Source organism: Castor canadensis, chromosome 8 (assembly GCF_047511655.1).
Source record: "Castor canadensis chromosome 8, mCasCan1.hap1v2, whole genome shotgun sequence".
Lineage (NCBI taxonomy): Eukaryota > Metazoa > Chordata > Mammalia > Rodentia > Castoridae > Castor > Castor canadensis.
This window is the reverse complement of record NC_133393.1, coordinates 155508220-155523017: the sequence shown is the minus strand read 5'-3', so window position 1 is coordinate 155523017 and position 14798 is coordinate 155508220. Positions and strand designations below refer to the sequence as shown.

At 46.1% G+C, this 14798-nt stretch overlaps 1 protein-coding gene and 1 pseudogene across 4 annotated transcripts in view; both read right to left on the bottom strand.

Moving 5' to 3' along the window:
* The window catches only part of Tbc1d22a (TBC1 domain family member 22A), a 352090-nt gene extending 337296 nt beyond the window's left edge, over positions 1 to 14794 (bottom strand). Inside the window, exon 1 of one of the 4 annotated variants that reach the window (XM_020175415.2) lies at positions 14575 to 14794. In XM_020175415.2, coding sequence (XP_020031004.2) covers positions 14575 to 14636 — 62 coding nt within the window. In that variant the 5' untranslated portion in view covers positions 14637 to 14794. Of the gene's footprint in view, positions 1 to 14570 lie in introns of all 4 variants that reach the window. The other 3 variants (XM_074084724.1, XM_074084723.1, XM_074084722.1) reach the window with 3 other exon arrangements.
* LOC141410667 (small nucleolar RNA U13) lies at positions 1706 to 1803 on the bottom strand (annotated as a pseudogene).
* Positions 14795 to 14798: the final 4 nt, after the last annotated feature.

Sequence of the window (14798 nt, the reverse complement as noted above, 5' to 3'; positions counted from 1 at the left end):
TCTACCACTTTGAGCAAAAGACTGAACAGCATTTCTCCAAAGATACATAAATGACCAAGAAATACACTTTTTAGCCTGGCCCAAAAGACCAAAAATCGTATGTTCTCCCTCATATGTGGACATTAGATCAAGGGCAAACACAACAAGGGGATTGGACTATGAGCACATGATAAAAGCGAGAGCACACAAGGGAGGGGTGAGGATAGGTAAGACACCTAAAAAACTAGCTAGCATTTGTTGCCCTTAATGCAGAGAAACTAAAGCAGATACCTTAAAGCAACTGAGGCCAATAGGAAAAGGGGACCAGGAACTAGAGAAAAGGTTAGATCAAAAAGAATTAACCTAGAAGGTAACACCCACGCACAGGAAATCAATGTGAGTCAACTCCCTGTATAGCTATCCTTATCTCAACCAGCAAAACCCCTTGTTCCTTCCTATTATTGCTTATACTCTCTCTACAACAAAATTAGAGATAAGGGCAAAATAGTTTCTGCTGGGTATTGAGGGGGGGGAGCGGGAGGGGGTGGAGTGGGTGGTAAGGGAGGGGGTGGGGGCAGGGGGGAGAAATGAACCAAGCCTTGTATGCACATATGAATAATAAAATAAATAAATAAATAAATAAATAAATAAAAGATGCTCAAGGCAGGTGAGGGCAAATAGTTTGCAAAACCCTATCTTGAAAATACCCAACTCAAAACAGGGCTGGTGGAGCAGCTCAAGCAGTAAAGCACCTGCCTAACAAGCGTGAAGCCCTGAGTTCAAATCCCAGTTCCATCAAAAAAAAAAAAAAAGTTCAACACCATTAGGGAAATAAAAGCCACAAGGGGACACCACTTCACACATGTTGAAGGGATAACATAAAAAAGACTGTAACACATTGGTGAGAATGTAGAGTAACTGGAGCTCTCACAGATTGCTCTCACAGATTGGTGGGAGTGAAAAATTCTGTGGCCACTGTGAAAAATAGACCCATGGGGCCTGGACCACTTTAGAGTTCCCATATAATCCAGTAGTTCCACTCTTAGGATCATATACCCAAGGGAAATGAAAACATGGACACACAAAAAATCGTACAGAAATGTTCACAGCAGTACTATTCACAATGCCAAAAGGGGGAACGACTCAAGTGTCAGTGGGTACGACTTGGCTCTAAATGTGAAGTAGGGCACATGCTACAACCAGGATGAACTCTGAAGACATTATGCTGAGTGTGAGGTGCTAATCACAAAAGCACACGTTATGCATTGCACTTATTGGTACTGCTCAGTAGGCAATTAAAAGTAGGTTGCTTAGGGTAGGGGCTAAGGAGACTGAGAAGGTCCGGGAGGGAAGAAGTATTGGGAGGGTTTGGGTTTTTTGCTGTTGCTTTGTTTTTGTTGAGTTGGTACTTGGTTGGTTGGCTGGTTGGTTGGTTGTTGAATGTGCTCAAAATCCTAAACTGGCTATGGTTATATTTACACAATGTTTTGAATACACTAAATCAAACACTGTGAATTTGCCAGGCACAGTGGCATACACCTGTAATCCCAGAACTTTGGAAGGTGAGACAGGAAGATCAGTAGTTTTAGGTCAGCCTGGACTACAAAGCAAGACCCTCTCTCCAAAGAAAAAGAAAAGTATGAATTACATTTGAATGCTGCTATGTATAAATTTAAATGGATAAACTGTTTCTAGCTGAACAATAAAAATGCTGTAACTATGTTCACATAAGATGGGAAATGTACCAATGCTGTAAGAAGGTTCAAGGGAAGCCCACCCCACACAATGTTGTAAACACCCAATGCTTATGAACCAGAAAAGGATCTTTAATGTGTGTGTGTTTCGTTGATTTTTTTTTTTTTGTAGTACTGTGGATTGAACTCAGTACCTTGTGCTTGCTAGGCAGGCATTCTACCACTTAAGTCATTCTGTCAGCCTGATGCTGTAACTTTTTAAAAGTCAATCAGCTTCCACTTTATTTTCTGGATTCTCTCTCTTAGAATCCTGCTGACATTCTGCAAAAAAATCCAAACTAGCCACAAGAAGCATCCATAAGCACCCATTACAACTACAGCACTAGCTGTAGCACACGAGTACAGTAGACAAGTAGGGACGAGTACATGAACCAGCATCTCATCTCAGTCCCAGCCTTCAAGTTCTCACACTGATACCTGGGACATCAGGAAGCAGGGACCAACAGTCCCATTGTGTGTATCAGAATCGCTGACACACAGAATCCATGAGCACAATCAAACTACTTTCTATGTGTCAAAAAAAAAAAGGTATATAGCCTACTTAGATCAAACACAACATACATATCTGTCATATCCTTTCCCAAAAACTTCAATGTCCCTTGACTTTGACTGAAAGTTTCCAAATCTAAAAGTCAAAAGGCCCAGGTTTCAGTTCCAACTCCAGCATTTACTAGGTAAATACCTAAGTAATCACTTTTGGCTTTAGCTTCCTCATCCAGGAAACTGAAATAAGAATGTTCATGAGGTGGGGACATAACTCAGTGTAGAGCATGTACTTTGCATGTATGAGGCCTGGGTTTGATCCCCAGCACTAAGAAAAAAAAAAAACCCAGAATGTGCTTGATATAAAATAACATACATAACTAACAGCAGTGTGAACACTGTAAAGTGACCTAAAAATGGCATTTACCACTATTATCAATTTATCTTTACTTGAACATTTGCAATGTTTCTTAATTCCCCTGCGTATTTGTATTCAAAACAGTAGGCAGCTCAGCCTGGAGCACACTATTTGCATGTCATTTTCACAAAAGTCTTTGCAACATTATCATAGACTTCAGGCCTTTCCCTCCCAGCATAGCAGGAAACTCATTAATTCTTCATAAGCAAACCACTTGTGTTTATTAAGCAGAAAATGTTCCAACAAAGTTCAAGCTCAGACTAAAAGGAACCTCGTTTTCTCTTATTAAAATTACATTTTTATTTGGTCTTGCATGGCTAAAAAGAAAAACAGACTTCAACTAAAGCTCTTTGAAAAAGTGGCAACTAACCCACCTACCTCATTTCAGATACTAAAATCTTTCTTAAAAAGCATGTGAATAAGCTGGGGCATACCTCAAAGGCCCAGCACTTGCCTGGCTTGTACAAAGCTCTGGGTTTGATCCCCAGCACCACCACCCCTTCCTCCCCCTCAGCCTTCCCCCACCAAAAAAAAGAAGCACATGGACAGCCTTTTAAATAAATTACACCCGCTTCAGAACTCAGCAGTAACCCACTGTTTTCCTTATTTTTTTACATTTCTGTGTATATATATATTATAAACCAAATTGGCTCGTCTCCTCTATTTTTCTCCTTTCTACCTGAGTGAAATCTTATGGTGATTTCAACAAATGTGAAAGTTCTATATTCATCCTTGTCATAAGCCACTGTTTTAATGAGAACCCTAACAATTCCTTATGAAAAGTAGATGTTCACAACATACTGCCACTTCCGGCTATCCACAGCTAGAAAAAACCTTTCACAGTACATAAGGAGGTGGGTTCAGCAAAACTTGAATCCTATAAAGAAAAAAAGTGCAGTGGGTATAGCTCAGGGGTAGAGAAAAAGGGGAAAAAAATTTTTAAAAAGCTGAGCACCAGTGGCTCATGCCTATGATCTACCTACTTGGGAGGCTGAGTTCAGGAGGATCATGGTTTAAGGCCAGCTCGGGCAAATAGTTTGTGAGACCTCATCTCCAAAGTAACCACAGTAAAATGGACTGGAAGTGTGGCTCAAGTGATACAGTGCCTGCTTTACAAACACAAAACCCTGAATTCAAACCCCATTCCAAAAAAAAAAAAAATCTGTACCACTGAGCCACAGGCAGGAAAATAAAATTTTTGAGAAAAATCCAGATGTCCACTATCAACTGAAGAATGAGTCTTAAAAAACTAAAATATATACATGTAATGGGCTACTAACCTCAACAAACACAAATGAACTAGAGCCACGAGAATCGCAGATACAGTCATAAACAGAACACTAAAGAGCAAGCAAGCTGAACAGAGATGGTGTCACTGTAAAGTACTACATGTCATTAATACTATGTCTGAAACTACTCCCAGCACTGGGAATAAAGAGAAAATTCAGAATGACAACTATCCAGGCGAGAGAAGGGAAGTGGGTCCACGGAAAGAACACATGTGTAGTGCCATCCCTCTTCAGCTGAGGACATACATGTGTGCTCTGTGCCTGTTGTGTGAAGCTGCATGTTCCTTTTCAACATCCAAAAAGTCTTCCAATTTTCTCAGGGTCATTCTGGCCATGAAGGTGAAGTACTTGGGGCATGAGCCAGGGACCCACACTGGACCACTGCCTCAATTATCAGGAGAGGCAAAGCACAAAGGAGCTCTCAAGGATGCAGCTGAGAAGTGAAGACTCCATTCGTTTTTCAGTGTACATAGAGACCTGCCAAAAAGGAAGTTGAGCAGCTTCTGCCATCAGAGAAATGCAACCCAAAAGCACAAGAAGCAACCACTTCACAGCCAGAAAGACAGTAAAGATTAAAAGGGTGAGGTGAGGGTTGCCAAGTGCCTTTGTATGGTGCTAAGGAAAACAGGCTGGCAGCTCCTCAAAGGTTGAACAGAGTGACCACAAGACAGCAATTCCACTCCTAGGCATACAGCCAAGAGAAAAGAACATGCATCCATACCAAAAACTTTTATAGCATTATTAATAGTAGCCAAAAAGTGGAAACAGTCCAAATGTTAACCAGCTGATTGAATGGGTAGATAAGATGTGGCCTAGCTATATAATGAAATATCATAAAAAGAAACAAAGTACAGCCAAGCATAGTGATCACGCTTGTAATCCCAGTACTCAAAAAGCTGAGGCAGACCCTGGGCTACCTAGTGAGTTAGAGACCAGCCTGGGCTACGTAGTGAGACCATTTCAAAAAGCAAAAGAAAGGAGAGAGGAAGGGAAGGAAAAGAGGAAAGGGGAGAGGAGGAGAAGGGAGGGGAGGAGAGGGAGGAGAGGGAAGGGGAGGAGAGGGACACAGATGGTCACCAGCTTTTCCTTATTCTAGGAAATAAATATTAGAGGGCTTTAGAGAAACATAGATACACAGATCATGACAGCAGCAAGCAATCTCACTGTCCCCCCGCCCACCACATAACTAGAAACTTATGTTCACCCCAAAGAACCTACTGCAGAAAGATGTTGTCCCCAGACTCACACAAAAGTAGGCTGCCAATCCCTGGGCCCACTGTTCTCAGTACTGGCCACTCCCTGTCTTGCTACCTGCACTCCACACTCACCTCTGCTCTTACAGAGCCGGCATTCCCCAGTCTCCAACATGCCCAACTTTTCTCAAACCCACCTGGGTTCAAGACCCTCAGGGCTACAAATGCCCTTACTAACCCCTCACATGCAGCGCAAGTGCCTGAAGGAATTGAGCCTCCTTCCAGGTCCACAATTAACCTTTCCCACCCGGACCTCCTAGTCCCTCCATCGCAAGCTGGTCAAGCTCCTGTGGGTCAGAAGCATTTCCACAATAAAGTTCTCTTTCTTGTGACAAAGGCAATGTGTTCATTTTAGAAAACATGACAGAAGAAGCATTCTTCTCAGAAGTAGTATTTTGAGACTATCACACCTAATAGTTCAGATAGTTCTGTCAATCTGTAGCCAGTGGTCACCAAGCACCAAGCCTAGACTGCACACAGAAGCATCCAATAAACACATGTTACATTTGATTCTTTCTCTGCTTTACTACACAAGCACTGAATGACTAGAGATTTTAAAGGAAGACTGAACCTTTGGTGGAGTTAAAATACAAAGAACACAGAGCACCCTCTCACAACAAAATAAAACTAGTTAACTAGCTCTAAGCTAAGTAACTAAATAGGACCAGCAAAAGTCCTGTGCTTCTTTGCTTGACCCTTTCTACAGAGCTACTCAAAGCCACAATGGCTATGAAAGCATGCTTACCAGCCACATAATATGCTACCATGGCTCCAGTAACTGGTTTAGAACAGAAAATTAACCTAAGATAATATTAACTCTAAAACAAAATGGGGACCACAGTCAACACTTCATGAACCATTCCATGAAGCAGCAATCACCACCTAAAAACAACTCAATACACCTGAGAATGTCACCTATAAGAGAGTTGGATCTACTCTCTCAAACACAAGAGGACTGACAGAGTAGCTCAAGCAGTAAGAGTGCCTGCCTAGCAAGTGTGAGGCCCTGAGTTCAAACCCCACTGCCACCAAAAAAGAAAAAAAGAAATGGCATTGCGTGCTCTTCCCCTCCCCCAACAAAGTCCCAAGACCCCAGACATGCAGTGGAAATCATTATCATATATCCTATAAAACTGTGATTAATGATCTGCAAGCCTTTCTTCCTCTCAATTCCATCTCAATTCTGAAAGAAGACAGGTAGGACCACCCTTTCTCCCAGCCTTAAGGCATAACGTAGGATTCCATCCCACTTATTGGCTCACCACCTGCAAACACGCATAGCAAAGACAGGAAAGACAGGGAAAGGTGGTGAGCCACACACTCTCCAAGGACTGCCACTGCCTCTAAGGTTCACAGTGACACCAATGGACTCAGCCCCTCGCCAACAGGTCCTTTGTCCTACCTCTCTTCACATGAAGAGACCCTCGTCACTGTGCTGCGGGCTCTCATCCAGATGACAGGGATTAGTATCATCTGTCTAGTCTATGTACAAGCCTTAAGAATAGAAATGGTTAGTAGGTGGCTCGCTTCACACTAATATAGCAAGAAAGTACACAAAGCAACAGGGAGACACAGGGCACATTTAAGAACTCTTATCACGGAGGTCTGGCCACTAGCACTCAGCTGGGCTCAGGCAGGACACTGTGCATATGGAGGAAGATGGCAGACCAGGGCATGCTGGTCACATCCTATGCACATACCAGGGCTCAGATGCCCCTCTGGTAGGGCTGGATTCCAGTATCCACCTTTGGAGGTGAACCCTAGGATGTGCAAGAACACCCAGGAGGGTATATGGGGGTCAGAGCAAAGGCCCTCCTGGGCAGGCCTATTCCCAGGTCCAGTTCCCAGAGGAGCATCAGGCCTTGGAAAGAGGCTCAGCTCCCTCAGTGTACTCACTACAGGGAGGGCAGACAGCACACTAAGGTGCTGACCACAATGTGTGACTGCCAGCACTTGTTCCCCAGTCACAACAATGTCCTCCACCCTTGTTATTACTGCATAAGAGGAGCCAAAGCTGTTCTAACCAGCTGAATTTGCAGAGCTATCTGTGCCCTAACATACCCTTCAGCAATCCCCCCAAAAAGAGGAAATGGCACTTCAGGAAGGGAGAACAGAAAGACTGGAGATACTCTCCATATAAAGAGACCCAGAAATGGGAAAAGCACAACAGCCCTTCCTCAGGCCTCCTGACATATCTGCCTCTTATCTATAAGCAACACCAGGATGAACCTAGAGGAAGCTGCACATCTAGCCCCTAGCAAGGCAGTCAAGTGCAGACTCTCCTGGCCTGAGGAACCAGGTCTCCAGCAGACCTCAGCAGGCTCTGAAGGTGGCAGGTCCTGCAAGGCATGTGGGAGTTCAGGTCACAGCTGGAGGGATGGGCTCCAGCAGACAGGCAACTCAGCTTTTTCAAAGGTACACAAGTGGTCTGTAGAGAACAGATGAGAAACCGTGTGTCATCTTTAAGGACACAGAATGGATGCCAACTTCTCGGGTTCAAACCCATACTCTCCACTTAAAAACTGTCTGACTCTGAGCAAGAGACTGGTCTGAAGCAGCTTCCTAATCTGTAAAATGGACCACACAGTTCCTGCCCCAACCAGCTGCTTTGAGGGCAGCCCAAGTACTCAATAAATAATCCTAGTGAGATGTCCCTCCGCCCCAGGCCACTAGTTCTGGGAGTCCACCTCCTCACCGCAAGCACAGCACAAAGCAGCTGTCCTGAGACTGTTCTGCACTGACTCCTCAAGAGGACATGAGGTCCTGAGGCCAAGCAGTGACATTCCCCATGCCCCACTTCTGTGTGCAGCTCTCCCAACCCCCTTCACAGCAGCATGCCTAGCTCCCATTCCTGGACCCCTGCTGCACCAAAAGGGCCTGCACAGCTCCACTTCATGTGGCAGGTTTTAGGAGGTGACCAGAAAGCTAGCAAGTAGCAGTGGACTCAGCTGCGTGAGAAGAGGAGCAGATGTCACTCTCTGACCTAAGGGCTAAGACAACTCCATTTACTTAACCACTGCCCTCTTGGCCTCATGCAGCCCAGATGGCCCATGCAAATGGGGAAAAGAGCTGGGCCTCACTTTCACCACCACCACCCACAACAATACTACAGGGAGATAGGATATTGCCTGCTGTTCTCATGATTTAAAAAATACAAAGTACTAGAGGTATGGCTCAATCTGTACAGCACCTGCCTAGCAAGCACAAAGCCCTGAGTTCAAACTCCAGTACCACCAAAATAATAAAATAAAAGAAATAAAAAATAACCCCAAATCATAAAATCATCAGATTTGTTTTTTAAAATCATTTTTATCTTCATTTAAAATTAATCCAAGAGTGCAGATTTGCCATATTAAATATGCAAGAGAAAAAACATGATTGACCTTAAATTTATTTTTCAAAATGTTTCTGGAAAATAAGTGACATTCAATAACACGAAAAGTGATCACTGGGGAAAAACAAGTAAAAGAACTGTGTATATAGCAAAAACCACCCACTAGTATTTCCACAGCCCTTTACACACACAAATCATCTCCACTTAAACAGCCCTGAGGAGAGAAACCCAACCCTCCCAGACTCACAATTCCTGCCAGGACACAAGCTCCTGAGCGTTCAGAACGTGGGAAAACAGCAACCAGGGTTCTTACCAGGTTAAGAGCTGCTTCAAAACCACAAGCAAGGAAATAAATAAAAATATGTAAGAATGCGGGACAGTGAGCTGATCAGAGGCAACAGCTCAGAATTTCTGACAAAACAGCCAGAGCCTCCATTGAGTTCCTGGACCCAAGCAGGACATGACATAGGAGAGACCGCCATGCTCGATTCCTGGGACTAATGGCACTTTGAGGAGGCACTCAGTGCCTCCAGGTCAGTGACCAAGGCACTCCTGGCCACACTCAAGAACAGGACTCTGCTGAGGGAAGTGCTGAGGATTACCTGCAGTTCCTCCCCACCAAACATCCCTGGGCACACTACCAGTAGAGCACACACATTTATTATCTTAAGGTTCCCGAGGTCAGAAGTACAGCACTGGAGTCACCAGACTAAAGTGTAAGTACCATCCAGCTGCATTCCTTCCTGGAGGCTCAAGGGAAGAATCTGTTTCTGCTCATTCTGGCTGTGGACGGAATTCAGTTTTTACAGTTCTAAGACTGAGATCCCCATTCTCCTACTGGCTATCATTCCTAGCTTCTAAAGGTCCCACCACATTTCTTGGTTTGTGGTCCCATCCTCCACATGCAAGGTCAGCAGCCGTGGATCCGGTCCATCTCACAACGAATCTCTCCAACCACTTTTAAAAGCTCCTGTGGTTACACTGGGCCCACCAGATACTCCACTACAATCCCTCCAAGTCACATCAGCTGACTGGTACCTTGATTCCCCTTTGTCATGTAAGATAACCTATTCACAGGTTCCAGGAGGAAGACACCAGACACGTTTGCTGGAGGGTCATGATTTTGCCTACCACATCCCATCCCTCAAGCCAGACCCTAGTAATCATGTCCTCCTGGACATTCAGCCCACCAGTGAACGTGCAAGTGACACCTACTACAGCACCTGAACCCGTCCCTTCCTCTCCAACAGCACAGCTTCTGCCCTCAGCTTCTGCCTTGACTTCCTCACAGTCTGCCCACATTCTCTCATACCCTCTGCAAGGACAACAGGCAGTGTCACACTTTCATACCATGCCCTGCTCAAAGACCTTCAATGTACTCTCATGGCTCTTAGGACTCAGACCCAAACCTTCTCTATGGCCTTCAAAGCCTTCAAAGCTTGCTGCAATTGGGCCTGCTCACATTCCTCCTTACTCCCTTCTCCTCCCAGACTGCAGTTCTCCTGAAAGGAGGCTGGCAGCCCACCCTGCATCTCTGCAGACAGGCTGGTTCCTTCTCAACTTTCAGGACTCAGCTTAGTCGTTGGGTAGGATGTGACCATTTCCCCACATAGGACCCTAGTATTCTGTCAGCATGCCCAGAGTACAACCTCCATAGTACCTCAGTCATGAAGTACTGGCCCTTTGAAGGTGTTCCCAGACATATGAATGACTTCATTATCCCCAGCAATTCCTCTGCTTCAGTTGGTAACTGATACTGGCCTGTTGAGATGACTGACGCATTTGCTCAGACTCCTCCTGACCCTGACAGTGGAAGCTGAAAGCTGTCTGAGCCATGGCCCTGAAACTGCTCCTCTCCAGCTTCCTCCCCAGCACCACTGGGCTTTCAAATGTCAGACCTCACTGACGCTCCTGTCGGCAGAGCACACACTGCCAGGCAGAGCCCTGCTAAAACAGCAAATAGTGATCCACAGTGAAAGGCTTTCCTGTGTTTGCAAACCCAGTGTGTGGGGATTTGTCTTGGCATTTAAAGTTAAGTGTGGCAGGAATTCCAAGTGCAAGTGCAGAAAGCAACAGCCCTTCAAGAGACAAGTGAGTCAACAGTTCAAGAAAGAAGGCCAGAGAGAGTCAGAGACCGACCTTCTGATTCTTACCATCTACCTACTGCCTCCTACCTCATGACTGCCACTGTGGTGCAAGCCACACCATCTCTCACCTGAACGTTTGCAACCACCTCCTGTCTGGTCTCCCTGCTTCTACCATTGCTCCCCTGCCACCTCCAGGTTCTTATTATACAGCAGCCCACTCAGAATAAGATACTGCAACCACATGACTCATTCCTGCTCCCTCAACTACAGCCACCCTGGCCCCTTACTCTTCTCCTCAAACACAGCAGCTTTGCTTGCAGATCAGCACCTTTGCAGTAGCTTGCCCTCTGCCTGACCCACTCTTCTCCCAGCTACCCACAGGGCTTTTCCCTCATCTCCTGCAAATCTTTAATCACATGGTCTCAGTGAAGGGGTCCCTGGCCACTCTATCACCATGAAACCCTCCCAGCTGCACCTGCCTCTGAGCTACCTGCCCGCCCCCCCCCCCCGTACTGTTTTGATGGCATTTACCACCCTCCAATAGTTAACTCTATTAATGTAGATACTTATTTTCTGCTCTCCCACTATATTACAAGCTCTGTGAGAGCACAGATCTTGATCTACCTTCCCCTGGACACCACAGACACTTGGATTGAATGCAACCCCTTCATGCTACAAATGTAAAAACTGATAGCCCCAGAGGCAACATGACTTTTGTGAATGTCACACAATTAACAGAAAGAGAAGGCTAAAATACACCCAACTCTTAGTCGGGGTCTTTCCACCATGCCATATTTGCTGGCTCATCCAGGAACAAAATTTCTAAGAAAGCCTCAACCAATATACAACCAAAGACCAGGGTATGCAAATAACAGAGAAGTCTACCACTAAGACTATCTCTTATGTAGCATATGACTTTGACCAAATCCCTTATCTCTCCAGGCCAATGTGGAAGACAGTTGGAATCCATCACCATTTCCCAGGACTATCACTGTAAGATGAGTGAGGCACATTTCCTAAACTGGCAGAGTGAAGAAGCAAGTACATAAAAGGGTACATGAGGTTTTAAAAGGAGGCAGGCTGCAGGGGAAATATGAAAAGTAAGAAAGGTAAGCGAAGCAAAAGGGAGGGGAGGAGCATTCCATTCCAGTCAGCTTCAACAGCATGAAAGTGAGAGGCACAGCACAGCATGGAACATGGAGGAACATAGAAGCCCCAGCCCAACAGCACTGCTGAGGGCAAAGTTCAAAGAAAGGAGATTGGGGACATATCTAAACAACTGAGGAGTGATCAGGTCATAAAGGGCCTGAGATGTCACACAAAAACACCTATGCATGGCATGCATTTCAGGTGAAACAACCAAGGGCCTTGAAACCAAGCCTCCCTCAGTGAGCTCTCCCTGAAGGACAAAGCATGTGTTTTGCAAATGACAAACCCTGGTAGACATAACACCTGTGGAGCACCAAAACCAGGGCCTGGCCCACACAAAGTGCTTGATGAATATCAGCCACACTGTCAAGGTTCTGCTGAACAAAGCTCCCTTCACAGCTCAGTATTCCGAGGTAGGTGTCATCTCACTCCTGAGTTTCCCTGGTTGAGGTCTGCACTAATAAAGACAATGCAGAAACAACTGGAATGAGTGGACAAAGCCACAAGAGCCCAGTTAGGAGTTCTGCTGGCACTGCACTTATGTATGTGACAACTCAGGACATGGGCAGTGAGCACCACCAGAAGGGTCACAAGAAGGAAAGGGGCATAGCTTCGCAAACTCTCCTGCAAGGAGCATTCTGGCCTGTCACCAAAACAGCAGCCCTGCCACAAGCAAGGGCCACAGGATGGAAGCCACACAGCCTTCTCCAGTAGACCCAGCCTCTCCCCTTTGTCCTGACCTCTTCAGTAACAGCCTCTAATAATTCTCAAAACTCCATGCAACTCTGTAACTGTAACACAGAAGCTGCTCTCAGAAGTGCCCGAGACAAAACACGGTTATCAAAATCCAAGTGGAAAAAAGTCTGCCTTTGGTAATACAGACTCCCATAGAAAAGACCAGGGGCTGTTAGTAGTTTCTTGTAGCTGCCATAAGAAACTACCACAACCATCATGGCTTAAAACATCAGACATTCATTTTCAGTTCTGCAGACCAGAACTGAGAACCAGCAGGGCCATGCTCTCTGTGAAGTCTTTAGAGGAAGATCCTTCCCTTCCACTTCTAGCTTCTGGTGGTTGCCAGGATTCCCTGGCTTCTCTTGGCTCATAAACACATTGTTCTAATCTCTGCTTCCTTCTTCACATGGCTACCTTCCCTAAATACGTCTCTTTGCCTCTGTATCCAATTTTTCCTCTTCTTATGAGGACACCAGTGATTGGATTAGGGCCCAGACAAATCCAGTAGGACTTCATCGTGATTACTTGATTACTTCTGCAAAGACCCTCTTTCCAAAGGTCCCACTCACAGTTTCCAGATGAACAGAAATTTAGGCAGGGCACTCTTCAAAGCAGTACAAACTACCATGCTAGGCATAATGGTACACAGCTGTAATGCCAGCACTCAAGCGGCTGAGACAGAAGGATCACAAGTTCAAGGCCAGATTGAACTACCAAATGAGTTTGAGGCCAGCCTGGACTACACAGCAAGACCCTGTCTCAAAAATAAAAAAATTTTTTAAAAGACAAACTACCAAGAGATACAGTCTTCAATCCAAAGGTTTATTCACTTTTGTAACTCCACACAGCAGCTCTACTATTCTTACATCTCAGTTGATTGTTAAGAATGCATTACAGTTTAGACTGAAGGGAGGAACCAAAGCCTCAAGACCTGAAAGCAACACGTAAAAGTTACACTGCCATATGGCTCCTTTTACCTGAGTATTATGGTCTACAGCATTCATCCCAGTCACTACTAGGACCTCCTATCCAAAATCTTCCATTCCAGAATTTTCACCTCATCTTGAACACATTGGTTGTGATGAAAAAGTTGTTAGTGCTCATCAAGCCCAATAGGGTCTCTGGCCACCTTTCACAGCTCCCTTTCCAAGTCACAGCATCTGGGCAGTGGGTAACTCCTGCTAACTTCTGGCCACTCTGAATTTCAAAGTTTATAATCCTACACTCACACACGTGTCTATTATGAAATACAGGAGTACAAACCACTTTACTGTGCTTCTAAATGGTACTACTTATTTTAATATCACAGTTCTTAGTTTTCAGTATCTCAGACTTTGGTTCTAGATAGAACAAACAATGTTTAAAATCTGGAGATGTGCTGTCTCTAACCTCTTCTCACTAGTGACTGACTTTACCCTGGATATTTTCCCTACAATGTCTTCTCATTCCCTTGGGCCCAGCGGGGCTCAGGGCCACACCACTCAGAGGACTTTGGAGCTATACAGCTTCCAGGGTGCACCCAGGTATCTATTTTTATTATTATTATTATTATTATCTTTTTTAATGTGCTTCCTGCTGCTAGTACAAGACTAGAGGTGATTCTGAGGCCAGGAGGTGGGACACGGAAATTCACAGGCCGCCTCCAGCACCCTTCCGTGCTCAAGGCAAAAGCCACACACCCTGCAGAAACCGACCTCCCCGGCAGGCGCAGCCTCGCCCGGGCCAGTTTCCTGACTTCACCAAACTCTCCAGGGCATGACCCGAGTCAGTTCTTCCAGCTTCCCCAGGGAGACAAGGAATTCCTCAGAAGAGGCCCGCCAGGCTCGGGAGAAACTTTTGCAGCAGCTCCTCCTCCACCTCCCAAGCCTCGCTCTTAAGTGCGGCCACTGTCACCTCCCAGACCCCACGCTCCGACTGCCAAGCTCCCCACGCGCCCCTCAGAGATCCCAGCAGCCTCTCTGGGGCCTTGAGCTCCCTCTTCTAGCCCCAGGTTCCCCTTCTCGGACCCCGACCCAACCAGCAGTCCAGCAGGCCAACGCGGGCACCTGACCTCTGACCCCTGACCCCGACCAGGTCCTCCCCGTCACACCCACCTGCCCGGGACCTTGCTGTTGCTGCGCTTCCAGAACTGCTTCCTGGCCCCGTCGCTGGCCATGGCCCCTCTTCATCCCTCAGACCCGCGGCCCCGACACCCCAAGTGCGGCCGGCCCGCCCCTAGCGGCCCTTTCCTGTGCCCAGGGTGGCCCCTCAGCGATCCCGGGACTCCCGAACGTAGAACTGAGAGGCTCTTCCGCCTCCCTCCGGAAGTTGTGCCTCC